This window comes from Pan paniscus, chromosome 12 (genome assembly GCF_029289425.2).
Source record: "Pan paniscus chromosome 12, NHGRI_mPanPan1-v2.0_pri, whole genome shotgun sequence".
In the NCBI taxonomy this organism is placed as follows: domain Eukaryota; kingdom Metazoa; phylum Chordata; class Mammalia; order Primates; family Hominidae; genus Pan; species Pan paniscus.
This window is the reverse complement of record NC_073261.2, coordinates 40105546-40132612: the sequence shown is the minus strand read 5'-3', so window position 1 is coordinate 40132612 and position 27067 is coordinate 40105546. Positions and strand designations below refer to the sequence as shown.

At 43.9% G+C, this 27067-nt stretch overlaps 1 protein-coding gene across 2 annotated transcripts in view; it reads right to left on the bottom strand.

Annotated features, from left to right (window-relative positions):
- REEP1 (receptor accessory protein 1) overlaps positions 1-27067 on the bottom strand; it is a 123571-nt gene that overhangs the window by 35442 nt on the left and 61062 nt on the right. For both annotated transcript variants that reach the window (XM_034953498.2, XM_034953499.2), the window contains exons 3-5: positions 14811-14887; positions 5558-5678; positions 2814-2927 (exon numbers count right to left, since the gene is read on the bottom strand). In XM_034953498.2, coding sequence (XP_034809389.1) covers positions 2814-2927; positions 5558-5678; positions 14811-14887 — 312 coding nt within the window. The remainder of the gene's footprint in view (positions 1-2813; positions 2928-5557; positions 5679-14810; positions 14888-27067) is intronic.

Genomic DNA, 27067 nt, shown 5'->3' with positions numbered 1-27067 from the left:
GCTACTCAGGAGGCTGAGGCAGGGAGAATTGCTTGAACCCGGGAGGCAGAGGTTGCAGTGAGCTGAGATTGTACCACTACGCTCCAGCCTAGGCGACAGAGCAAGACTACATCTCAAAAAAAAAAAAAAAGTGGGAGAATTTGTAGTCCCATCATAGTATTTCTCAACTGGCAGTAAATTTTGGAGAAATAAACACCGGCCTCCCCCTCCCCGCTGCCCGGTTCCCACACACACGCCACTACTTTCCTCATTCTCAAGGTTAAGGCTTCCAAGGAGGTGAATCTGCATTCCAGGAATGTTACTGAAATTAACTGCTTTAACCCTCATCACCTGTGCCCCCTATGGTTCTGTATGGGGCCTCAGGCAGTGACTTGTACAGAGCTGGCTGTTTAAAAATCATCTGGGGAACTTGTTAAAAATAGAGATTCATGGGCCCACTGCCTGAGATTCTGATTCAGCACATCTGAGAATCTATTAAAAAAAAAAAAAAAAAGCAAAGCTCTCCAGGTGGCTTGGGCATGCAAGCCAGATTTGGACCCACTGGTGAGTCATCATCCTTTGACCAAGGCCTGAAGTGATCCACTGTTGCTATGGAAACCACTGATGTACACCTCAGCTAGATTGGATTTTTGGATTTTACTTCTTTTATTTTTTTTTTAAGTACACATCTGTTTCAAAAATAGAGGGCATTATTTTTAGAAGAGAATATGTGTTTTCTCTCTCCAGATATTTATATTTAGAGAGAAAAAGCAAAGCCCCACAAGGCAGAAAATTTTCTCATCTGAAACCAAATTCAACAGAAAGCAGATGTCCCTCACTACATTAGTCCAGCTGGAAAGAACTAATGAGCAGTTATTTCCTGAGGCAACTTTCAGACTGTCTGGCGCTTCTTTTAGGTTTCAGCTGCTATAAGGTGCCTGGATGGAGAAGACGGGCTCATGGGCTTCCCGGGTGGTTAGGGGACAGGCAGTGACTGGCCAGGATGATAGGAAGACTCTGGAGGCTCCATCTTGAGGCAGACCCAGAAAAGGATGGCCTGCAGAAGTTATTGTCAGAATGAAATCTACACGCACGCAGCTGTGCCACCAGGTGACGCACACTGAACCACCCTGACAGATATAGCACGTTTATACTCCAGGAATGAACGGAGGAAAGAGCAGCAGCCTGTTTTCCTCAGGCTTCAGAGGCAGAACAGATGGGGTAGAGAGAGGCTGAGACAGGGTTTCCGTAGCTTTACGTTGCCAGGTTGGCCTGATGAATTCAGAATTTAGCAATTCTGAGTTCTCTTTTGTTTCAGCTTAAAGATTAAAGCATAAAATGGTTGCATCTCAAATAGAAGGTTCTTGGAATTTATTGCTGTTCGTAAATCCTGATTGATCTTGGGAAACCAAAGCAGAATTTCCCTTCCAAAGATACTCACTGGGATCCCTCATTTTGCCAGCAGCTATTATAGTAAAGGGGCAGAGACCCCCTGGACCCCCAACCCCGAGATCTGCCATATGGAGTGGCGGGACACCTAGCTACAATTCTGTGTTATAGATGGAGCTGGTCTTGTCTGAAAGAGGAATCATTCATTTTTGGTTCCCCTTCCCTCTTGTCCAGGCTTTGTCTGCAGAATTCCTTGGCTTCCTGAAAGGTACTTTTCAAGCAACTACCCGGCCCAGTGTGCTGAGTCTCTTCCAGAAATGATCCTAATGTGCTTCTCTTTGGTTCAGGGCAAGGAAAACCCAGCTCAGTCTCTTGAAACTGGCTCTCAGCACCCTCCATCCTGCCATCCACACAATGTTCATAGAGCACCAAGATCTGTACTAATCGTCTTCTTGCAAACCTTTTAAGCCCCATCGCCTCCTTCCCCAAAACCCTCACATCACCACAAGGGACAAATTTCCTTATGCTAATACAACTCACCTCCCAACCACTGTGTCTTTCCAATCATCAGCATAACTGCCTTCCCTCCACCACCAGCCGAATGTAGGTCCCTACTCCACACATGGTTGTTGGGGAAGGGCTTGTCCCTGGGGAACACTAGGATGATCTGCTGATTTCACATGAGAGGAAATATCTGACCAATTTAACTTTTCAGATCTACGTAAATAATGACAAATTGACGACAACAAGAGGGTGATATGAGAAGATGCTAGGTAGAAACACAGTTTTGAAAAGGGCTGGAGAGAATAGAGAAAGAAGTAATGCTCACACCACAACATCCCACAGACCGGTGTTTATTTCAAACCTCCTCCACCTCAGTTGTTATGGCTTGGCACATTACTGACCTCCATGTCTGGACCACTCAACTTATTCTAGGACCTGGGTTCCTTCCCCTGGATCTGCTGGGCCACATGAGCGTGAGTGAGTCCACCTGCTTGCTCAGGTAGTCTCTCCACCTGTCCACTGCATTTAGGTGACTCTCCCAGTGCACCCTAGGAAACTGCAGAGAAGCACTCTCTCCCTCTCTCCCCTGCCCTCTTCTGTTTCTCCCAGGCCTAAGTGCCAAGTAAGTTAGAAATTCTATTATTTTCTTGTTTCCAGTGGGGTTGGATAAGTTAGAAATTCTTAACCTGGGATGCACAGATGAGCTTCAGGGGCTCTGGGAACCTCTTGATATTGCAAGTATGTGGGCATGTGTGTTGGGGGGTGAGAATTTTTTGGGGCAAGATTCAGCATTTTTTTCCATCAGATTTTCAAAAGGACCCCTAAAAGATGAAAAACCACTGATTGGTCCTTAGCCTGTTCTGTGTGGTCGCACAGGTGATGAGCAGGGGCACACTAGAGGGACTGAGACTCATGTAGTTGTGGTACTTCCAGCACAGTACCTTGGAAGCAGCCATCACAGCCGCTGTGGCGGCCACGTTCAAGCCCCGCTTCCCGAAGTGCACAAGGGCATCGTAACTTCGGTCTTTTGCTTGGACCAGACAATCATCGATTTCCTGTCAAAGGAAAAACAGAGGCACACTGAGCTGGAAGGTTCAAACACATCTCTGTTTTCTTTCCTTTCCTCTGAGCATTGGGCTTGGCAGCTTGCCCAATCCTTGTTCTTGCTGGGCCTGAAAAGCTGTAGGCACTTTAAGGGTGTGCGTGCAGAGGGGAGAGCAGAGATACAGGAGAGTAGAAAAGGGAACTCTGAAAACACTGCAACTTACGGATCCAGCGATGCCCTGAGATTGTTTCTAAAGCCCTCTGACCTTCCAGGAGGCTCCAGGAGGTTCTGGATATGGACAGCCTTGCCTGCCATTCTACACACAGCCACTCACCAGACACTGAAAGCACCCACGGTGGAGAGAATGCCTAGAACCGAGCTTCTAGCCTCAGACCTGCCACCAACTGACTGCCAGACCTTGGCAAGTACTTAGCCTCTCTACACACAGTTTTAGTCTTCTGAAAAACGAGGATAATGATAATACCCAACTTGCGGAGCATGGTGAGGATTAAATGAGGTAATTCCAGTAAAACATCTAACACAGTGGCTAGTTTCAATAAATGATAACCATGTCATCTTCCTTATCTTGACAGGGTTGAGCCCTTGCAGTTCTAAAATTCTGTTATTCTATAGTTATTTAATTCCAAAATCAAATATCACCCCATTTGTATATCGATGGGAGGGATTACAAAGCTGAAAGAAATTAGTATTACTGGATAAGGGAGATTGTTTTACAGATATTCAAATAAAATCAGAAATTAGAAGTCATCCAGTGTCATGCAACAAGGTAAAGGTGAGATGGAAAACAGGATTGAGGTCTTCTTCAGGGACCAAAGCCAAGTACAATATTGGTTTAGTTCAAATTTGGATTAACTTTGGTGTATTATTTTTGTTTGTTTGGGAGTGTTTTGTTGTTGTCATTGTTTTAAGAAAATGGCTGTTTGTCGGCCGGGTGCAGTGGCTCACGCCTGTAATCCCAGCACTTTGGGAGGCCAAGGTGGGCGTATCACCTGAGGTCAAGAGTTCGAGACCAGCCTGGCCAACATGGTAAAACCCCATCTCCACTAAAAATACAAAATGAGCCAGGCATGGTGGCATGTGCCTATAGTCCCAGCTACCTGGGAGGCTGAGGCAGGAGAATTGCTGGAGCCCAGGAGGCAGAGGTTGCAGTGAGCCGAGATCGTGCCACTGCACTCCAGCCTGGGCAACAGAGCAAGATTCCGTCCCCTCCCCCCCAAAAAAAGGCTGTTTTTCGTGACAGCTGCTCATTTCAGAGTTCGGTAAGACAGTGACATTTGGCCTTAGTCAAGTTCTGTGCATTAGTGTATTTCCATTGCTTTGAGGTGTGCAAGTGGGTCAGCAACCTCCTGCTGGATTCCCTGTGGAAGGCTTCCCCAGGAAGTCATAGCAGCAGGCCCTCTAACTGTGACCCGCCTATCCCCCACCACCACCCCTTTGGAAGTGATTCTTGGCAACTCTTAAGAGTCAGTCACCTTCACTTCAATGGAAGTTACATTGGCAGCTTTAGGGGAAGCCCAGCATTTGGGGAAAGGGAAGTAAGACGAGTAGGGATTTGATAACCAGGTCAAGACAGGGATCCATCCGTTCCTCAAAATCCACCCTTCTGAGACAGGAAGTGCTGAGGTCCGAGTTCCTAAAGAGATTTTCCGAAACTTGTACAGTAGCCTGCTCATCCAACGGATATGTTTCCCAAAGCCTTCCCCTTTCTAGTCCAAGGAATTCAACTTTCAGAAACAATAGACATTAATCTATCAAGCCACCTATGATGCTCCTATTTTAGTTAAGAAACCCCACTACACAATCAGCTTAGTAAGTAATATAGTTAACGAATGATACAATGTTGGAATTGTTTGACTCAATAATCCTGCTCTTGGGAATTAATTCTAAGACAATTAAAGGAAGCAACTAAACTCCAGGAATGGTAGTGCTCACTGCAGAACTATCTATATCAGGAAAAGGTAGAGATAATCTAAATATCTAGCAGTAAGGGAACATCATCATGGGTATTACGAAGACCGAGTAGAAATGGATTTGTGTGCAAACACATTTAAGATCTCAGGATACAAATATTTTATTTAAGTTTTAAAATCATTTTTTTAAAAAAATTCTACATAAAATTTTAATCTTTCTTTCTTTTTTTAAGAGATGGGGACTCTCTAGTTGCCCAGGCTGGCTTTGAACTTCTGGGCTCAAGTGATTTCTCCCAGCTTATACCCCTGAGTAGCTGGGATTACAGGCATGCACCACCACACCTGGCTTCCAGGTAAGATTTAAAATAGTCTACGTAAAAATCATGTCTATAAAAGGACAGCGGCTAAGCATGACAAAAGGAAGGAAATTCACTTTGCGTGGTTAAATTGAGTGAATTTTTTCTTTCTTTTGTTTCAATTTATGGAAATGTTTTCCAGTAAATAATGACAAATAACATCTTTTAGAGAACTTCACTATTTCTAAACACGTCTCAGAAATACACTTAAAAAAAAACGATTAGGAGGAATGACTCGCTGGAGGCAAATGAGAGCCAAAAGAGAAGTCTCCTGCAATAAGATCATCCCTTTTAATTTATTACTTATTTTCTCACTTGCTAGAAAGAATGAAAGACATGGCAGCATATATTACCTTTTCTTTTGAAGATAGCGTGGGATGTACAAACTTCCTGTACAGGAGGCTGGAGCCTTTTGTGTAGGGAGACAGCAGCCAGGCTACAAATGCTATTTTTAGTTCATAATAGAATGGAAACCTGGAGAGAGAGATGAAAACACAAGTTCTGTTAGGTTCTCAGCAACACTGCCCTTTTGAAGGATGAGACCCGGTGGGTGGCAAGGATGCCTCTCCTGCTTGCATGTGGCTGCAAGTTTCCCAGATTCCTCTGTCCTCCACCTATGAAGGTGAGGGCACACACTTGCACACACACAGTACAACCCCAACGCCTCTCTTTGAAAACCAGTTCGTGTTTTCTTTTGTTGCCAAAGCAAACCAGGAACACAGGTTCTCTCCAGCAATCACCCCCGTGGCCCTGCCTGGCACAGGCTGGAGCTTCCTGCTGGGCTGTGCTCATTTAGATTGGAGCTAGGGTTCTGGCCACAGCCTACAGGCTCAGAGGATCTCTTCTATGCTGTACACCCAGTCACTCTCTCTTCACTCACATCCAAGAAGGGACAAACACCAGGGGGAATTACAGGAGGGAAGAGTTGACAAAAAATCTCTAGACTGAGAATGAAATCCTCTCTTTCTTGGCTGCCTTCTTGGCCCAAACAGAGGCAGGGACAAGAGCCCAGCTCTTGGCAGGAAGAATGCTACTCACCCTACTCAAGTCAATGGCAGGCAAACAGATTTTGATCTTCTTAGTGCCAAGAAATAGAAGAGTCCACGGTGCAGATAGCACATAATTCTGGAGTTTGCAGTCCTGCATACCCTCAAGCCTGTTCATTTATTTGTCCCCCCACAGGCACCCAGTCCCTGTACGTGCCAGCTTGTACTGAGCACCAGGTATAAGGAGGTACAGGGAGGCAATGGTGAGCAAAGAAGACCTGATTCCTGCCCTCATGGAGCTTCTGGTCCACTGGGAACACAGACAAGATTCTGGCATCCTTGGAACTAAGGGTCCAGTCAGGGAAACAGAGATTTATAAAATAATCACAAATAATATAGAACAGAAACCTGAGACAAGTGCCATAGTGCTAGCCCACGTGGTGCCTTTGAATGTATTAGAAGAAAACTGGCCTCTTCAACTGGAAGCAGTTCTGTGGCCACATACCACAGAGCTTGGTCTGGATTTCAGCCCCATTCACCTGCTTGGCCAGATATCTTGTGCTGTGAACAACCCGAGCAACCATATTTGGCAGTCCAGAGGTGTAGTAACCATGTGTTTATGGTTTATTTTTGATTTTCTGTATTCTGATGTACTTTGGGGCCTTGCTTACTCTGGAGGAACTGCCCCTCCCACAAGGTGAGCCAACTGCTAGAGATAGTAAAGAACTCACTGGCCGGGCGCGGTGGCTCATGCCTGTAATCCCAGCACTTTGGGAGGAAGAGGTGGGTGGATCACAAGGTCAGGGGTTCGAGACCAGCCTGACCAACATGGTGAAACTCCGTCTCTACTAAAAAATACAAAAATTAGCTGGGCATGGTGGTGGGCGCCTGTAATCCCAGCTACTCAGGGGGCTGAGGCAGGAGAATTGCTTGAACCCGGGAGTTGGAGGTTGCAGTGAGCCGAGATCGCGCCACTGCACTCTAGCCTGGGCGACAGAGCAAGATTCCGTCTCAAAAAAAAAAAAAGAACTTCACCTGCAACACACCTTTCATATGCAAACCAACCAATCCATGGGCCCAGGCTCCAGCCACTGCCTCTGATGGACTCTCACATTCCAGGCCACCATCCACCTGCCCCAATCATCCCAGGGCCAGGGCTAGACAACCAGAGATAGCCCCATATACCCCAGAGCCTACTGAGATTATTCAAACCAGCCAAGCCCAAGCCTGCCCACCCTGCTTTGTCCTTTCCTTCCTTTAATGTGGAACATGTTAAAGGCCCTCACCCCAGTTTCTCCCTCTTCTCCTGACGGACCCTGAGTGGCCCCCAGCATGGCTCTGCATGGTGTGCTGTGCCTCCTGTTTCTAGGAATCTGTGAGCAAAGAAACTTCTCCCTTCGTGACAATTATTTCCATGTCTGTGTCTTACCCACACTCGCTTAAAACAAATCCCAGGTATCCTTAAAACCTGATGCTATGAGATGAGACAGTCACCTGTCCTAGTCTTAGAGATCAGAAAGTCCTTTCCAGGCATCCTCCCCAGATAAACGATCAGAAAATCAAAAACAGCAAGTCACTGGAGGGCCCTTAACTCTCACACAGACACCCCTATCCCCCAGTCAGCAGCCCTACCCACGCCTCCTTTCCTCACCAAGGTCTCCTGGCCCCCTGCCTTCTGCCTCTGGTGGGTGCTTCCTGAATATTCCCTCAGCAATTAGTGGGCACTTTCGTGGCAAGATTGTTTAATGTTTCACAGCCAGAAAAGAGAGAGGCTGAAGAACAGAGGTGTGATTCTCCCATATTTGAATACTCTGGTGATTAATAACGGAGGAACTTTTGTTTTGAAAACAAGTATTCACCAGCCCCAAGGGGAAAGGAAATGAATCCAGCAAGCTCAGACACCAACACAAGACACATAAATAATCTGTCGCACTGCAGCTCTTTTATTTATTACATAAAAGATGTCTTTCAAAAAAAATAGGTCATGCATGCATATAGTTAAAAAAAATTCTAGAAGTCCAAAGGAGTATACAACAAAGAGTCTCCTTCCCCCGCCTAACCCCTAGTCCCTTTTCTAAAAGCAAAAACATTATCAGTTACTTGCATATCCTTCCAGAGGTAGACTAGGGCGAGGGATACATCATGCAGGTATATATGACTCCCTGAGTTGCCCCCAACACACAGAAGCATTCTATACACCCGTTACTACATCTTGCTTCTCCCAGCACATACATACAATCAACAGTATGCCTTGGGGACTATCTCATACCACTACAGGGATAGCTACCTCACTCATCTTTTTTTTTTTTTTTTTTTTTTTGAGACAGAGTTTCACTCTGCTGCACAGGCTGCAAATGCAATGGCACGGTCTCAGCTCACTGCAACCTCCACCTTCTGGGTTCAAGCAATTCTCCTGCCTTGGCCTCCCAAATAGCTGGGATTACAGGCGTGCACCACAATGGCCAGCTAATTTTTGTATTTTTAGTAGAGACGGGGGTTTCACCATGTTGGCCAGGCTGGTCTTGAACTCCTGACCTCAGGTGATCCGCCCGCCTGGGATTACAAGCATGAGCTACCGCGCCCGGCCTATCTCACTCATCTTAATGGCTGCATACGAGTGTATGAGCACCGGCTCAGGCCCCCATGAATGGATATTTACGATGGTTATGATCTTTAGCTACTTCAGCCGAGCTACAAGGGAACCTCTTTGTGAACGGTGCTGAGGGGAGTAACTATCAGTGCTTCAGTGCTAGGGTTCCTGAGGCACTCTGGCTCCTCCCTTTCCAGAGTCTTAGTGTTTCAGCTTTTCCTTTTATTCTGTGAATTACTTCAGCATCTACCAACAGAGCGTCATTGTTTTCTTTTCCTTGAGTCTGTCAGAGGGGTCTCTGTTGCTTGCTAGAATGGATCCAGGGGTTCCCAATAACCCATGGCCCATGGGCCAAATCCAGCTTGTCATCTGTTTTTATAAATAAAGTTTTATTAGAACACTGTTATGCACAATGATTTATTAATTGTCTATGGTTCCTTTCATGCTAATGGCAGAGTTGAGTAGTTGCAATAAAGATCATATGGCCTGAAAGCTCAAAACATTTACTATCTGGCCCTTTACAAAAAAAAGTATGCTGACTCCGGATTTAAAGCCAGGCTCTCCCCACATAAAGCCTTAAAATCTCTGTCACTGAAGTGTAGGGGCGTGGGATGGAGGGGAACAGTCCTGCTGCCTCTGGAATCATCACATACAAAACCAGGTCCTTGCCAGGCATCACAAGATAATCCGGGCTGATCCACTCAGACCCTGTGTTTCCTAGAGGCCTTGGGGTCCCTTGGCTCTACCAACACAATCCCCGCCAAGTCTTCTTCCAGCCTACCTCGAGAGGCAGAGAAAGGCCCTACTCATTTTGTAATGAGAACTCCTTGAAGAGCCCTGACCTCTGAGATGTATTTGAAAAGGCCAGAGGCACCCACCACATTTCCTCCATCTTTTCCAAGGCATATGCACAGCACTGGAGCACAGGGCAGTTGTCCTCTCCCCACTCTCCCCATATAACACCCAGACACTCTAGAGGGGCAGATGTGTTCTAAGAGGGTTAGACATGGGATGAAACTGTCCAAAATACATGCAATAAATGTGTATAGAGCATTTCTGGAAGAAAAGAAAACACAAGTAACTTTTAACAGTGTTACTGGCCAGGCACGGTGGCTCATGCCTGTAATCCCAGCACTTTGGGAGGCTGAGGTGGGCGGATCACAAGTTCAGGAGATCGACACCATCCTGGCTAACATGGTGAAAATGCAAAAAATTAGCCAGGCATGGTGGCACGTGCCTGTAGTCCCAGCTACTCAGGAGGCTGAGGCAGGAGAATCACTTGAACCTGGGAGGCAGAGATTGCAGTGAGCCAAGATCGCACCACTGCACTCTGTCTAAAAAAAAAAAAAGTAGTACTTCTAGGGAGGGAGACTGTGGGTCTGGGAGAGGAGAGACACTTACTCTTCAGTGTATTGTTTCTATTTCATTTTTCCTTATGTATGTATTATTTTATTTTTATTTTTATTTTTATTTTTTTGAGACAAGAGTTTCACTCTGTCGCCAGGCTGGAGTGCAGTGGTGCGATCTCGGCTCACTGCAACCTCCGCCTCCCGGGTTCAAGTGATTCTCCTGCCTCAGCCTCCTGAATAGCTGGGACAACAGGTGCTGCACCACCACGCCCAGCTAATTTTTGTATTTTTTAGTAGAAACAGGGTTTCACCATGTTTGCCAGGTTGGTCTCGAACTCCTGGCCTCAAGTGATCTGCTCGCCTCGGCCTCCCAAAGTGCTGGGATTACAGGCATGAGCCACCACGCCCAGCCTGTATTATTTTATAACTAAAAAAAAAAACTAAATGAAATCACCTCTACAACCTGTGAAACAAGCCACCATCTTATCTATTCTGGGACCATAAATAATTGTTGTTTTCATCAAGATGGAAAGTTTTACAAAGTTAACCATGAAAAGGGATCCGCCCTAGGGGAGAAGTGGGAAGAGGGGAATGGGGGTGAGCGAAGAGTGAGGAAAAGAAGGTCCATACAAGTGGCTCCAATTATGGAAGAGAACAAAAGTTAAAGGTGCTTCTAGGAAGACAGAAGACATATTTTAGGACAGAAACTCTCCCCCTAACCTTTTTGAATAGTAAAGAATGCTCAGAGCTGCGGAGATGGTGCCCATGTCCTTGGAAGTGAAGCAAAATTCCTGCCTTCCCTGATGGGCCCATCCTGTGCCTGTTCTCAGGGTGAGAGGAAGGAAGGAGAGAGAGGACCCTCCCAGAAGAAGACTAGGATCTATGATACCTGGAGGTTGGGAGAAAAAGAGAAAGCAGGTTGAGGGCATGATCAGGCTGTGGGATAAAGCAGGCAGAAAGGTTCCTAAGGAGCCTCTTTCCTGCAGAAGCAGAACTCAGGCCACCAGGAGAAGAGCAAAGGACCCTCACTTCCCACCCACAAACTGCCTGGACACCCCCAGCTAAGAGACCAAATAAGGGAGCAGAAGAGGCCTCCACATGGGTCAGGAAGAGAGGGGGATTCTACCCATACCTGCATACATGCTCCAAACACACCAGGCATCAAACATCCCCCTGTGGTCGGCAGAGTTTTGGCCAAGATGTAATGAAGGTTACTGATCAGACGACTTTAAGACAGGGAGATTATATGGGATTATTGGGGTAGGCCTAATCTAATCACAAGAGCCCTTAAAACAAAAGCAGAGATCCTCCCTAACTGGTGGCAGAAGCAGACACAGAGTCAAAGCATGGGCAGGACTCGACATGCCATCATCGGCTTGAAGATGAAGGTGGTGGCATGTGTCAAGAAAACGGAGACCTCAGTCCTACAATCATAAGGAACTGAATTCTGCCAACAACCTGAATGGGCCTGGAAGGGGAATCTTCTCCAGAGCCTTCAGATAAGAGACCAGGCTGGCCCTCACCTTGATTCTGGTCTTGTGAGATTCTAAGCAGAGGATGATTCCACCTGTACTTCCGACTTACAGAAGCTGTGGAATCATACATTTGTACTGTTTTAAGCTGTTAAATTTGTGGTAATTTGTTATGGCAGCAATCGAAAACTAATATGCCTCCCAAAATCAAAATGAAATCAATTCCAGAAATAGTTGTTGAGCACTTACTAGATATGCAACTCTAAAATTCCAGGGCCACAGGTAAGGGCATATTCCAGCTACCCAGGAGGAACACAGCCATCATTAGATAGGATTTCCACCCAGCAAAAAGCAGTGAGGCTGAAATGCTGATATCCCCAGGAATGAGCTCGTGAGACTAACACGGGAGGACAGAAGAGGCCCCTAGCACCAGACAGAAGGCCTGGTTAAGGAGGAAAGGCTGGATGGCAGGAGGTGCTATTTAATTGACTACACAGTCTTGACTGGGCCGGCCTCTACTCTCATCTTTGTGAATCAGACAGGAGTTTCCTTGTGGGGAAAAGCAAGAGAGATCAGATTGTTACTGTGTCTGTGTAGAAAGAAGTAGACATAGGAGACTCCATTTTGTTCTGTACTAAGAGAAATTCTTCTGCCTTGAGATTCTCTTAATCTATAACCTTACCCCCAACCCCGTGCTCTCTGAAACATGTGCTGTGTCAAACTCAGGGTTAAATGGATTAAGGGCTGTGCAAGATGTGCTTTGTTAAACAGATGCTTGAAGGCAGCATCACCACTCCCTAATCTCAAGTACTCAGGGACACAAAAACTGTGGAAGGCCGCAGGGACCTCTACCTAGGAAAGCCAGGTATTGTCCAAGGTTTCTCCCCATGTGATAGTCTGAAGTATGGCCTCATGGGAAGGGAAAGACCTGACCGTCCCCAAGCCCGACACCCGTAAAGGGTCTGTGCTGAGGAGGATTAGTATAAGAGGAAGGCATGCCTTTTGCAGTTGAGACAAGAGGAAGGCATCTGTCTCCTGCCCGTCCCTGGGCAATGGAATGTCTCGGTATAAAACCCGATTGTACGTTCCATCTACTAAGATAGGGAGAAACCGCCTTAGGGCTGGAGGTGGGACCTGCAGGCAGCAATACTGCTTTGTAAAGAACTGAGATGTTTATGTGTATGCACATCTAAAAGCACAGCACTTGATTCTTTACCTTGTCTATGATGCAGAGACCTTTGTTCACGTGTTTGTCTGCTGACCCTCTCCCCACTATTGTCTTGCGACCCTGACACATCCCCCTCTCAGAGAAACACCCACGAATGATCAATAAATACTAAGGGAACTCAGAAGCTGGCGGGATCCTCCATATGCTGAACGCTGGTTCCCTGGGTCCCCTTATTTCTTTCTCTATACTTTGTCTCTGTGTCTTTTTCTTTTCCAAGTCTCTCGTTCCACCTAAAGAGAAACACCCACAGGTGTGGAGGGGCAACCCACCCCTTCATTTCCTGATGTAGCTCTGTACAAAATGGCCTGACTTCCAGGGCCAGCCTCAAGGCCTTGGGGAGACAAGGGATGGCTCAGCAGAGAGCTCTGTCTCCACTTAAGGAGACTCAGCTTCATCCAGAGTCTGCTGCATTATCTGTGCACACTGCAGGGTGCGAAGGCACAAGCATATTGAATTAGGAAATCCAGACTCCTTCACTACAGCTTGAGGCTACAATGGCTGGGACATCTACTTCTCTCAGTGGAGGTGAAAGCTATGTTGTGGGGAAAAGTACATACTAAGATAATTAAAGCCATTGACTCAAAACAGGATTCAGAGAGTGCTATTCAGGTCTATTCCTTGGCCTAGGACGTCCCAGAGGGTAATTTCATACTGATCCTTTTTGGGTAAGAACCTGTTTTCTCCAAAGTGGAAATATCTTGATTACTTTCTCTGATGACACTTCACCATGGTTAAAACATTCGTACAACACAGCAAATGCAAAACCAACCCCATGATCCCAAGTCGTAGAAATAACCCTCGTTAACTATATTTTCCACACTACTTTTAACAGACATTCACATTCACATGTGCACACACTCAACTCTAAATACAAACAGAAATCGATATATTATTTACAGCTTCTTTCGCCTAAGAAGGCACAATACAGCAATACAAAGATTTAGCTTGTTTTTTAATTGCTTCATTGCTGGAAATAGCTGCATTGCTTATAAGAGAAAAAAATGGGTAACAACTTTAATGCCTATCAAAAGGGGATGACAAATAAATTATGCTCCATCTATGCCATGAAATATTATGTGGCCATTAAAAAATAGGTAGATGTATTTATGCTCATATAAAAGTATTTCCAAAATAAATTTAATAAGCAAAGTGAGAACTCTTATGTATACTATAATACTGCTTTTAAAAAAAAGAAGTATGTGTAAAATGTGTGTATACACACACACATATATTAGTTTTTGTTTGTTTGTTTGTTTGTTTTGAGACACAGTCTTGCTCCGTCACCCAGACTGGAGTGCAATGATGCGATCTTGGCTTACTGCAACCTCCACCTCCTGGGTTCAAGTGATTCTCCTGCCTCAGCCTCCCAAGTAGCTGGGACTACAGGCGTGCACCACCATGCCTGGCTAATTATTTTTTTGTATTTTTTTTAGCAGAGATGGGGTTTCGCCATGTTAGCCAGGCTGGTCTCAAAATCCTGACCTCAGGTGATCCACCCACCTCAGCCTCCCAAAGTGCTGGGATTACAGGCATGAGCCACCACACCTAGGCCATATATTAGTTTTTTAAGAGGATACACAACTGTGAGTAGTGATTATGTTGACAATGAATTGAGTGAGAAGGAAACTCAGTTTTTCCTGTGCATTTTTGTGCATTGTTTCTTTTGTTCCTTTTCTTTTTTAACGTACGAATGCTTCTTTACCAACTCCATTAATTGAGGACGTGTATCTGTCCTGTCCATGACTATATCCCCAGGGCTTAGAACAATAACTAACTGCTCTTTATAAGGTCATTCAATAAATATTTACTTGAAGAACAACTTTGTAGACTAATCTATTGAAAATGCTCCAGTTAACATCCCTGCTCTTGCGTCTCTGGCCTGAGGTGAGGTTTGAGGCTGGGTTCAGCCCTTTCCCACCTCCCCCTGAGTGACACTAAGCAAAATAGTCCTTAGAAACATCCCAACTCCTGGAGTACTTACCAACAAAGGAAGATGTCTGTGAATGTCTCTGCTGTGGTGAAAAGTGCAAATATAATCCAGTACATCATCCATTTGACCTGTTGAAACAGAAAGCAACACAGCTGGTAGAAAAGGTCCAGGAAAAACACTGCCCAACACCAGGAAGAACAGGCCCCGGCGGCAGATTCGGAGGCACGTCCAGGTGGTGCAGTCTGCATTTGTAGCCTTCTCCCTATCCTTCCCCAGCTTATGTCCAGTTCTGCTCCAGATCTTGAAGCTGGAAGCAAATGGGCTGTTCCACAACTGACTCAGGCTGAAGGTCATATGGCCCTAAAGTGAGCCGGGGAGACCTGCAGACCAAGAGTGACCCAGGATTCAATCAGGTCATTTTTCAGAACATCAGGGGAGAAAATGCTCTAGGCCTCCACACAGACACACCCTGGAATGAAGTGTAACTGGGCCACACTCTCTGGGATGGCATGGTAGTAATCTAGGAATTCTGATCTTCCTTTTTATCTCTCCCATGTGACCATCCTTTTCAATTTCTACTGCCTTTCTCCCCTAAGGCCTTTGTCCCCTCTCTCTTGAACTACTCCTACTTCCCTTGTTTCCTGACTTTCCCCTCAGCAACCCATCCTAATACCAAGCCACCCCTGTACTATTCTCCCAAAAGTATAAACTCATCAGACTATCACCCCACTTAAAATATCCCAGCCTGCAGAATCAAGTCCAGATTCCTTAGTCTACTCCTTCTGGCTTCTGGCAAAAGCGAGGTAGCTTATATTGAACTAAGGCTTCTACTAATAATGATAATAAACACCAAACAACTGTTTGAAGGCACTGGAGAGCAATATAAAAAGCAGACAGAGACTGGAAGGGATTCAAGTTTTGGAGTACGGGAACCACACTGGGTTAGTACAAGTCAGTGTGGCTAAGGACAGTCCTCACTCTGCACATCATGGGGCAGAGAGAACTCAATCTCAAATCCAGAGTCTTATTTGTCCAAAGAAATGGAGAATGCAGTTTGAGACTGCCAGAGATGCTGGAAGTGGACAGAGAAAAATCTCAGAATTAGGGAAGCCATAAAGGGGCAGCCCCAAAAATCTACATATAAATTCTCTTCAAAAACTTGGCAGGTCCCCGAAATGCACAGAAGCAGGTAAGACTCCAAGCGAAGAAGTCTGTATAATAATATAGATATAAATACATACAGATATAAATGTAGATATAAACAGCTGGAAAGCTGAAAAGCTCAGAGTTGAGCAGAGATTTAGCTTCTGCCCACTGTTGGGGAAACAAAGTTTGGAATTCAAGTCATGCAAAGTTAGAGGGGTTTGGTAAGCATTTGGAATTTCCAGTGAAACACCTGGAAGACCACATCTTAGCAATAAAAATTACATCCTAACACTAAGAGATTAACTCTATGACTAAGAGCAAAATTTAAATATACCTGCCCAAATAAAACTTATCTAGCTGCCACAGGGTCAAGGTGATCTGCCTGAATTTAACTGCCTGCTAGAACAACACTCAACATTCTTCACAAGAAGGCAAAAAAAAATCTACAACCGAAGTCTATCAATGGATGACTGAATAAAGAAAATGGGGTGTATATACATATATATATACACACACACACACATATATATGTGTGTGTATATATATATATATACATATATATGTGTGTGTATATATACACACAATGGAATACTACCCAACCATAATAAAAAATCATGTCTTTTGCAGCAATATAGATGGAACTGGAGTCCATTATCATAAGTAGAATAACTCAGAAACAGAAAGCCAAATACTGCATGTTCTCACTTATAAATAGGAGCTAAATAATGTGTACACATGGACATAGAGAGTGGAATAATAGACTTTGGAGACTTGAAAAGGTGGGAAGGTAGGAGGGGATGAGGGATGAGAAACTACCAAATGGGTACAATTTAGACTACTTGGGTGATGGTTACACTAAAAGCCCAGACTTCATCACTATGTAATATATCCACGTAACGAACCTGCACTTGTACCCCCTAAAGCTATAAACACAAAAAAATAAGAAAAATGTATAAAATATCTGTGGTTTCCACAATGAATCACACACAAGGTTCTGTATACAATAAAATACTACACGTGAGGGAATAGGAAAATATAATCCATGGTTAGGAGAAAAATTGGTCAATAGAAACAGATCCACAGATGACTTCGATATTAGAATTAGCAGACAAGGGCTTTAAAAGGTATCAATATGTTTTGAGTTAACTAGATATCCACATGTAAAATAATAAAGTTGAACAACTTCATACCATATACAAAAATTAACTTCAAATGGATCAGAGTCCTAAATGTAAGAGTTAAAACTATAAAACACTTACAAGAAAAACATATAATTAAATATTTCTGACCTTGGATCAGGCAATGCTTTCTTAGATATACTACCAAAAGCACACACACAAAAAAACAAACTAAAAGGCCGGGCGTGGTGGCTCACGCCTGTAATCCCAGCACTTTGGGAGGCCGAGGTGGGTGGATCACGAGGTCAGGAGATCGAGACCATCCTGGCTAACACGATGAAACCCCGTCTCCACTAAAAATGCAAAAAATTAGCCGGGCATGGTGGTGGGCGCCTGTAGTCCCAGCTACTCAGGAGGCTGAGGTAGGAGAATGGCATGAACCCAGGGGGAAAAGGTTGCAGTGAGCTGAGATTGGGCTACTGCACTCCAGCCTGGGTGACAGAGCAAGACTCTGTCTCAGGGGAAAAAAAACAAAAAAAAAAACAACCAAACTAAAAAATTTACTGGGAGGCCAAGATGAGAGAATTGCTTGAGGCCAGGAATTTGAGATCAGCCAGGGCAACATAGTGAGAGCCCATGATATGGTTTGGATGTGTGGCTGTGTCCCCACTTAAATCTCTTCTCAAATTGTAATCCAATTTTAATCCCCACATGTCAGAGGTGGGACTTGGTGGGAGGTGATTGGTTCATGGGGGCGGTTTCCCCCATGTGGTTCTCATGATGGTGAGTGAGTTCTCACAAGATCTGATGGTTTTATAACAGGTAGTTTCCTTTGCTGTCTCTCTCTGTCCTGCCACCTTGTGAAGAAGGTGCCTGCTTCCCCTTCACCTTCCACCATGATTGTAAGTTCCCTGAGGCCTCCCTAGCCATGCAGAACTGTGAGTCAATTAAACCTCATTTATAAATTACCCAGTCTCAGGGAAGTTCTTTATAGCAGTGTGAAAACAGACTAATACACACTGTCTCCACTAAAAAACTCAAAAAGTAGCCAGGCATGGTGTCACACACCTGTAGTCCTAGCTAGCTATTTGGGAGGCTGAGGCAGGAGGATGGCTTGAGCCCAGGAGTTCAAGGCTGCAGTAAGCTATGATCATGTCACTGCCCTTCAGCCAGGGCAACACAGCAAGATCCTACCTCAAAAAGAAGACAAATTAGACTTCATCAAAATTAAAAACTTTTTTGCTTCAAAGGACACCATCGAGAAAGTAAAAAGACAACCCACAAAATGGTAGAAAATATTTGCACATCATTCATCTGATAAGGTACTTATATCTAAATATATAAAAAACTCTTATAACTCAACAATAAAAGGGTACATAACCCAGTTAAAAACATGCAAAGGGCCCATAGTCTATTTAAGAAACTGAATCAGTAATGAAAAAAATCCAACACTCATTTGTGACTTAAAAAAAAAAACCTTAGCAAAGTAGAAATAGAAGGGAAGCTCCTCAACTTGATAAAGAACATATTTTTTTTAAAACCCTACAGCTAACATTAGACTTACTGGTGAGAAAATAGATGATTTCCTCCTAAGATCAGAAAAAGGGCAAAGATATTCTCTTCCATCACTCCTATATCATAATGGAAGTCCTAGATAATGCAATAAGACAAGAAACAGAAAACATATACAGACTGGGAAGAAAGAGATAAAACCATTTTTCCCCATAGATGGTGTAACTGTCTACGTAGAAAATCCCAAGGAACTCACCAAAAAAATCCTCCTGGGATTAATAAATGATTAGAGCAAGGTTGCAGGATACAAGGTTAATGTATAAAAGTCCATTGCTTTCCTACATAATAACTGGAACTTGAAATTAAAACACAAATACTACTTATGTTAGTACCATCTAAAAATGAATAACTTAGAAATGTATCAAACAGGATATGTAAAAAGTCTATATAAAGAAAACTATACAAATGATAGAAATCAAAGATCTAAATAAATGGAGAAATATTTCATGTTCATATATAGGAGAACTCAATATTGTCAAGATGTCAGCTCTTCCCAACTTGATCTATAGATTCAAGGCAACCCCAATCACAATCCCAGCAAGTTTCTTATGGATATCAACAAACCGATTATAAAGTTTATATGGAAAGGTAAAAGACCAGAACAATTAATATAATACAAAAGAAGAACAACATTGAAAGACTAAAGCTATCAGACTTCAAAACTTAATGTAAAGCTAAAATAATCAAGACCATGTGCAACTGGTAAAAAAATAAACAAATAGATAAATGGAACAGAACACAGATCCCAGAAATAGACCCACGCAAGTATAGTGATTTGATCCTTGACAAAGGAGCAAAAGCAATTCAGTAGAGAAAAGATGGTCTTTTTAACAAATGATGCTGGGAAAACTGGACATTCACATGCAATAACAACAATGAAAAATGGATCTAGGCACTGACCTTACATCTTTCACAAAAATTAACTCAAAATGGATCATAGGTCTAAATGCAAAACACAAGACTAAAAAACTTCTAGAAGACAACATATAAGAAAATCTAAAGACCTCGGGCTTTGGCACTGAGTTTTTGGATACAACATCAATGGTATGATCTATGAAAGAAAAAAATCGTTAAGTTGGACTTCATTAAAATTCAAAACCTTTTTTCTTCATCCCTTCTGTCTATAAAGCCAATCCCTTCAGCTCAGCTTGTTAGAACACTTGTTCTATTTTATAGAATGAAGTGTTGCCCAATTCAAGGCTCATAATAAAGCCAAATGAGGTATTTAAACTAAATTTGTTGTAATTTTGCCTTTGACCCTGAACTCCCTGTGGAAAATATCCTACTAGTCCCCCAAATTGTCTAAGTTATATTTGTTGTTGCCATTTCATCTGCAAAATTAGCTAACTCCTAGATTGTAACACTTTATGGCATTCAGTGACAAATGTCCTAAATATTTTACTTCGGTTTGACAAATTACAATTTGTCCAGTGAGGTCTGAAGTCCCTGTGAGGTGAGGAATTCTAACAAAGCCAAAGTATCAATTTTGCATTGCTCTTTTGATTCTTAGGCTACCAGCAAACCATCTACATACTGGATTGTAAGCCAAAAATAAAATTCTAAGCTCCCAACCAACTGAATGGACCCTTCCTCCCAGCAAAGGACATTTAAAAATAAACCTGAAACACTGGTGCAGGACATGATGGTAATAGGTGGTCAGGAAAAAATAATAATAAAATTTAAAACTTCTGCTCTGCACAGGTAACATTTAGAGAACAAGGAGACTGGGAGAAAATATTTATAAAACACATATCTGATAAAGCACTTATATTTAAAATATACAAAAAAAACTCTTAAAACTCAACAATAAGAAAACAAACAACTCAATTTTCTCCCACAGATTGGGAGAAAATATTTTGCAAGATATATATCTGATACAGGACTTGTACTCAACATATACAAAGAACTCTTAAAACTCAACAATAAGAAAACAAATAACCCAATTAAAAAATGGGCAAAAGATCTGAACAGACACTCCACAAAGAAGACATACAGATATACAGCAACTTATTAACAAAACTTTTATTATGAAAACTAAACTTATGTTTTGTCACCACATAACAAGATACTTATCCTAGGAGGAAAATGATGTGTTCAGTATCATTTTTCTTTGTTTGTTTGTTTGTTTGTTGAGATGGAGTTTTGCTCTTGTTGCCCAGGCTGGAGTGCAATGGCACGATCTCAGTTCTCCATAACCTCTGCCTCCCAGGCTCAAGTGATTCTCCTGCCTCAGCCTCCCGAGTAGCTGGGACTACAGGCATGCGCCACCACGCCCAGCTAATTTTGTATTTTTAGTAGAGACAGGGTTTCTCCATGTTGGTCAGGCTGGTCTCAAACTGCTGACCTCAGGTGATCCACCCACTTGGCCTCCCAAAGTGCTGGGATTACAGGTGTGAGCCACCGTGCCCAGCCATATTTTTCTTTAAAAAGTATAAATATGTTAAAGAATCTAAAAGAAAATGTGAATACAATGAGTGGAGAGATGGGGGATTTCAAGAGAAAGAAGGAAACTCTTAAAAAAGAAACAAATGATATCCTAGAATTCAAAAGCACAATATCTGAAATGAAACAGTATGACAGAATTAACAGCATATTGGATACAACAAAAGAAAGATCTGTGTATTTGAAGACAAATCCAGACTAAAGCCATGCAGACTAAAGCCTAGATTGGAAAACAACACTGAGAGGCTCAATATGTGTTGGACTGCATCAGGCAGTCTAACATACATGTAATAGGAATTCCAGAAGGAAAGAAACATAAGAATGGAGAACAAAAAAAAAAACACTTGAAGAATACTGGCCACAAAGTTCTAAAATTTGATAAAAAAAAAAATAACAAACCCTGATCAGGTGTGATGGGAACACTTTGGGAGGCTGAGGCAGGTGGATCGCTTGAGGCCAGGAGTTCTAGACCAGCCTGGGCAACTTGGCAATACCCTGTCTCTACTAAAAATATAATAATTAGCTGGCCATGGTGGTGAGTGCCTGTAGTCCCAGTTACTTGGGAGGCTGAGGCACAAGAATTGCTTGAACCCGGGAGGCAAAGGTTGCAGTGAGCTGAGATCATGCCACTGCACTCCAGCCTGGGCAACAGAGCGAGATTCTGTCACAAACAAACAAACAAACCAACAAACCCAAAGAACCAGGAAGCTCAGTGAATCCCAAGCAAGATAAATACAAAGAAAAAGAAAACCATACCTAGGCAAGTCATAGTAAAACTGCTTAAAAAAAAAAAAGAAAGAAAAGAAGAGAAAAAAAGAAAAATCATTACCATACAGAAAATCTTAAAAGCAGAGAGGATGGAAAGATGCATTACACACAAGAGAATGAGAATAAGAATGATAGCTGACTTTTCATTGGAAAAAATGACTATCAGAGAAAATGGAATAACATCTTTAAAGTGCTAAAAGGAAAAAAAATGTCAACCTAGAATTCTATACCCAGCAAAAATATCTTTCAAAAAATGAAAGCTGTTCTGGTGAATCCCTGTTGTCTTTGTGACTCTAAAACATGTTTCTCAATGGATTACTTACAGATCTTCTCTATCAGAAAAACAAGGTAGGTTTAGTCCATCAAATAACTACTGTCTAAGACACTGCACACTGCCAGGTTGTCTGTAGCAGCACTGACTCCTTAGCAGGGGGCAAATGAGGTTTTGTCCAATGGTAAAGTCTATAGCCTGCTGGGGCTCAGGATCTGGGAATTCTCAACATCAGTATCCAGACACATTGTCAGGAGCCTGAATTCCTTCTCTATAGGCTTTTTCTTTTTAGTAGTCAATTCATGTTTTGGGTCTTCAATTAGAGCAAAAGGACAATGATAACAATTTTAAAAATCCCTCTCCTTGGCCAGGCGTGGTGGGTCACGCCTGTAACGCCAGCACTTTGGGAGGCTGGGGCGGGCAGATCACCTGAGGTCAGGAGTTTGAGACTAGCCTGACCAACATGGTGAAACCCCGTCTCTACTAAAAATACAAAAAATAGCCAGGTGTGGTGTACGCACTCGTAATCCTAGCTACTCAGGAGGCTGAGGCAGGAGAATTGCTTGAATCTGGGAAGTGGAGGTTGCAGTGAGCCAAGAGCGTGCCACTGCACTCCAGCCTGGGCAACAAGAGTGAAACTCCATCTCAGAAAATTTTTTAAAAATCGCTTTCCTTGATGTAACCCTTAGCTACAAACTTCTCCAGTGAGTCATCTATACTTGCAAGATCTACTTTCTCATTCCTCACTTGCTCACTGCAGTGCATCCATTACATCAAAATTGCTCTCACTGGGGCCTCCACTTTGTAACATACTTCAAGGAAGTGTAAGAAACCTCTTTTCAGTTTTTACTTGGCTTGCTTGACTTTTTGGCTAGTAGTGAAACAATCACATACTGAAAAGCTCTCCCAACACTACAATTGTCCTGGTTTCCCAATTGCTTTTCTTGCCACTTCTTCTCAGTGTCTTCATTTCCTCCCTAGAGCTCTGTTCTAGGCATCTGCTTCTAACTCTAGACTAGACACTGTCCCTAGGGAAAACTGTACATTCCTCACCTAACACAGGTAACCAATCCCCAAGTTCTGTCACTTCCACCCTCTTGTTTTTTTCTTGAACCTATCTTATTTTCTCCATTCTCCTCTGCCATTTCCTTACTTCAGACCACCACCATCTCCTGTTTAGAATAGTTACAACTTCATGCTGGTCTTTACACCTCTGTCCCCTTCACAATCCATCCTCCAAATTCCAGCCAAAATGATTTTCTTAAGGCCAGGCATGGTGGCTCATGCCAGTAATCCCCGCACTTTGGGAGGCTGAGGCAGGTGGATCACTTGAGCCCAGGAGTTTGAGACCAGCCTGGGAAATGTGGTAAAACCCCGTCTCTATAAAAAAACACAAAAATTAGCTGGGCATGGTGATGCACACCTGTAGACACAGCTACTAGGGTGGCTAAGGCAGGAGGATCACCTGAACTTGGAGAGGTCAAGGCTGCAGTGCCACTGTACTCCAGCCTTGGCAACAGAAAAAGACCCCGTCTCAAAAAAAAAAAAAAAAAAAAAATTCTTAAACCTAAAGTGAGTGACTTTCTTTCCTAGTTTAAAGCCTTCAATAGTTCCTTACTGTTGTTAAGATAAAGCCCAAATTCCTTACATTGGCTTATGAGGCCTAGCATGAACTGGCCCCTACCTTTTTTTTTTTTTTTTTTTTTTTGAGGGGGACAGGGTCTCGCTCTGTCATCCAAGCTGAAGTGCTGTGGTGCAAACACAGCTCACTGCAGTCTCGACCTGCTGGGCTCAAGTGATTCTCCCACTCAGCGTCTTGAGTAGCTGGGACTATAGGTGCATGCCACCAAGGCTGGCCAGTTTTTTTGTATTTTTTGTAGAGACAGGGTCTCACCACATTGCCCAGGCTGGCCTTGAACTCTTGAGCTCAAGCAATCCACCTGCCTCAGTCGCCCAAAGTGCTGGGATTACAGGCGTGATCCACCACACCCGCAAACTGGCCCCTAATTATTTTCATCAAAAGCTCATCCACACCCTTACCCTCTCACATTTTCCACTCCAACCATATGAGTCTTTCAATTCTCAACAGAGCATCTTTTTTTGCCTCTGATTTCAGCCCTCAGATCTCAGCAAAAACGTGACCTCCTCTAGGACATACCCGAAGTTTGGGTAAATACCCTCTCCTTGTCTTTCTTTATAGTACCACACACATTCCCTGTCATAACATTTATCACACTGCTTTGAAAGTACCTGTTTATTCCCCTGCTTTTCCTAATACATTGTTAGCTCCCTGAGGGTGGAGACCAGTTCTTCTTATACATCTTTATATCTCTAGTACCCAAAACAATTCCTGACATATAATAGGTACCGAACGAGTATGTTTCAAATGACTGGATTAGAATGCTGGCACTGTGAATGGGACAGAAAGAATGGTTTCAAAAGGTTAAGAAAGAGTATACTTTGAGAAATACTGTCTAGATGGCTTTTTGAGAAGAAAAGACAGAATTAGACAACTTGTGAGGCAACAGATGCTCCCTATGAGTGCCTACTGAGTTGATGACTGCATAAACATAGGAAGAAAGGCACCTGTTGAAGTCAGGACATCAGTGACTGATAATTATGGGGCCACTTGCACCAACAAGAAAGTAAAGAAAGAGCCAATTTAGGCAGAAGAGTTTGAGCTTTATGTGGCTCAGGGCAGCCAAGAAGATTGCCCAACAGATTCCTAGAAAAGCAAGACCAAAGCTCAGGAAGGAGGTTGAGGCTATGGACAGAGATGCTGCAGCCATGGCAGAGAGGGGACTTAATGCATTCTCCTGAAGAAGTTCCCATGATGCACTCCTTTGAAATACTTTCATGCAGAAAGAAGGATCTGAGAATGACTCATTGAGGCTAACAAGGTCAACGGAACACTGGTGACTCAGCGATGGAAACCATATCCATCTAAAATTACTAGGAAATGGTCTTCCCCATCATTCCTCGTGGAAATCAAATGACAGTTATTTTCCCCAAGGTCTGAAATATAATTTTCCATGTTTGAAAGATTCTATCCAAACCTCCCTGCAAGATAGGGATGAGGAGCCTGGGTAGGCCTTCAGTCAGAATAGAGAGAGGGAGCTATGGCCAATTTGAGAGGTAATATTCAGGAGTAACTCTCCTGGACAAATGGAACGTTGACAGTATGACTGGGGAGTCTCTCTAAACTGGTCAGGAGCAGAATCTAGGAGTGAAGAGATGGGAAAGATGCTGTGACCCTCAGCCACAGCAAGAAGCTCCAGAGCTCAGGGTAGGAAGCGGCCTGGAGACTTTCCATGAGCCACAGCAGCTGGCTGAAATTCCGTGGTCCATTCTACCCCACTTCCAGAGCTTCTGGCAGCCTGCCAAAGGCCTCCCTATGGGCTGCAGAGGAGCAGGCTTAGCTACTTCTTTAGCCTCACCTCACCTTTGGACTCTGCTCTAACCAGGCACATTCAATTTCTCAAGCCTTTCACACCCTCTTGCATCTGGGCCCTGCGCTTCAGCCTCACAGGGAATTCCCTGTGCCATATGACAGAAAGAAAAAATTCAAGCCTGCTTTACAGATGACTCTGCACCATCTGCTAGTATGAGCTCACCGTGGATGGCTATATAGTCAGGGGTGACCCTGGGATAGCGGGAAAGTGAAATTCCCCTGCAGGCAGGACTTTGAGCAGGGCACTTAGCCTGGAGGGAGAAATGCCCTAAGTTAATGTTCACGCACTGTCACCGGGTATATGAACTCCATTTTCTTATTTTCTATATTCTTGATGCTCTGGCATCTGGGGCCTCAATGATTACAGAGGGACTGCCCTTCCAGGGCTAGCCTTGCCCCAGCACACCTTTCATATGCAAACTAACCAATCCAGAGTCTATACTCTAAATTACTTCCTTTATGGAGCTCCCACAGGTTGGGCAATATTCCCCAACCATAACCACCCCAGAGCCAGGGCCCAGACAACTAGAGGCAGCGCCCACACCTTGGAGCCTGCTGAAATGATTCCACCTAGCCAATCTGAAATGTTTACACTGTCTTGCCTTACCTTTCTCACAGAAACCACAATGAAGGCCACTGCCCACGTTTCCCACTCTCCGTCAGCCTCCTGACTGGCCTGGTGCTTCCCCATGTGGCCCTACAAAGCATGTGACTCTCCTACTTCTAGGCTTCTTCCTTCATGACAGTCATTTCCACGTCTTTGTGACTTTCCATCCCTGAGTAAAACAAATCCTGGGCACATTTTCAAACACCAGCTAAGGCTCTGTCTAGAGGATGAGGTTCTTGGAAGAAGTGAGGCTGAGACTCCTGTTGAGGTGGTCTGGGAATGAGGTGAATGGGCCCAGAGAATGAATACATTGGTGGCCCAACGCTTATGCTCACCAACAGGTCCCACGGCAGAGGAGGCTCCTAGTGACCGAGTGCATGAGATGGCCAGGTCTGTGGTTGTCGGCCAGCCTCCTTCCTCAGGCTTGATAGTGCATGTTCAATGGGCTCATGTACCAAACAGCCAAGTGGAAGTGACAGAGGTAGCATACAGGCTCAGCAATGTGGAATCCCTCTCGCCAAGGCTGACCTGGCCACAACCACTGCTCAGAGACCATGTTGCCAGCAGCAATGACCAAGCATCTCCAGGCTGATACCATATCACAAGGCACCAGCCAGCCTTCTGGAAGCAGGTTCATTCCACCAGGCCCCTTCCCTCATGGAGTGGGCGGCATAGGGTCTTTTCTGGAATACTCATTTTTTCTGCATGTGGACTTGCTTTTCCTACTGCTCTGCTTCTGGCAGCCACACAGCAAGCTGTGGACTCAGGGATTACCCTTTTCCTTTTGATGCATCCCACACAATACTGCTTCTCATCAAGGACCCTCCTTTATAGCAAAATAAATAAGGCAATAGGCTGATGCTTTGGGGAGTCACTGATCTTATGCACCCAATGCCCTGCGGTGGCTGGCCTTATACAGTGCTACCTGGCATT